Source organism: Sinocyclocheilus grahami, unplaced genomic scaffold (assembly GCF_001515645.1).
Source record: "Sinocyclocheilus grahami isolate Dianchi unplaced genomic scaffold, SAMN03320097.WGS_v1.1 scaffold1107.1, whole genome shotgun sequence".
Taxonomy (NCBI): domain Eukaryota; kingdom Metazoa; phylum Chordata; class Actinopteri; order Cypriniformes; family Cyprinidae; genus Sinocyclocheilus; species Sinocyclocheilus grahami.
Genome location: NW_015506286.1, coordinates 5,369 through 5,690, shown reverse-complemented (window position 1 = coordinate 5,690; position 322 = coordinate 5,369). Strand labels below are relative to the sequence as shown.

Here is a 322-nt window from a genome sequence, read left to right as displayed (position 1 = left end):
TACCAGCCATTCCACTCCACATTATAATCACACCTGTTATGGTAGTAATTGTTATTATAGTAATAGTTGTTCGTGGCTCTCCAAGGCTCATCCAGACTGGTGTAGCTGTAGCAGGGATCAACACTTGGGGTGGTGAAAGGTACTGTTACAAAAAGTAGAAAGAAACATTACATACTGCATATTAAAACTATTCAAGATAATAATATGAAAACCTCAATATAAGCATGTCGATTAAAAAGAATGAATGAATGTACCTGCACAATATACAGGAGCTGGAATTGAAAGAGTTGGTCTGGTAAATTTGTAGACATAATAATTTCCA

At 35.4% G+C, this 322-nt stretch overlaps 1 protein-coding gene across 1 annotated transcript in view; it reads right to left on the bottom strand.

Annotated features, from left to right (window-relative positions):
• LOC107566864 (uncharacterized) overlaps positions 1 to 315 on the bottom strand; it is a gene marked incomplete at its 5' end in the record, with an annotated part of 34,467 nt that extends 34,152 nt beyond the window's left edge. The window contains 2 exons of the mRNA XM_016252425.1: positions 1 to 142; positions 255 to 315. The exon at positions 1 to 142 is cut by the window's left edge and continues 269 nt beyond it. Coding sequence (XP_016107911.1) covers positions 1 to 142; positions 255 to 315 — 203 coding nt within the window. The remainder of the gene's footprint in view (positions 143 to 254) is intronic.
• Positions 316 to 322: the final 7 nt, after the last annotated feature.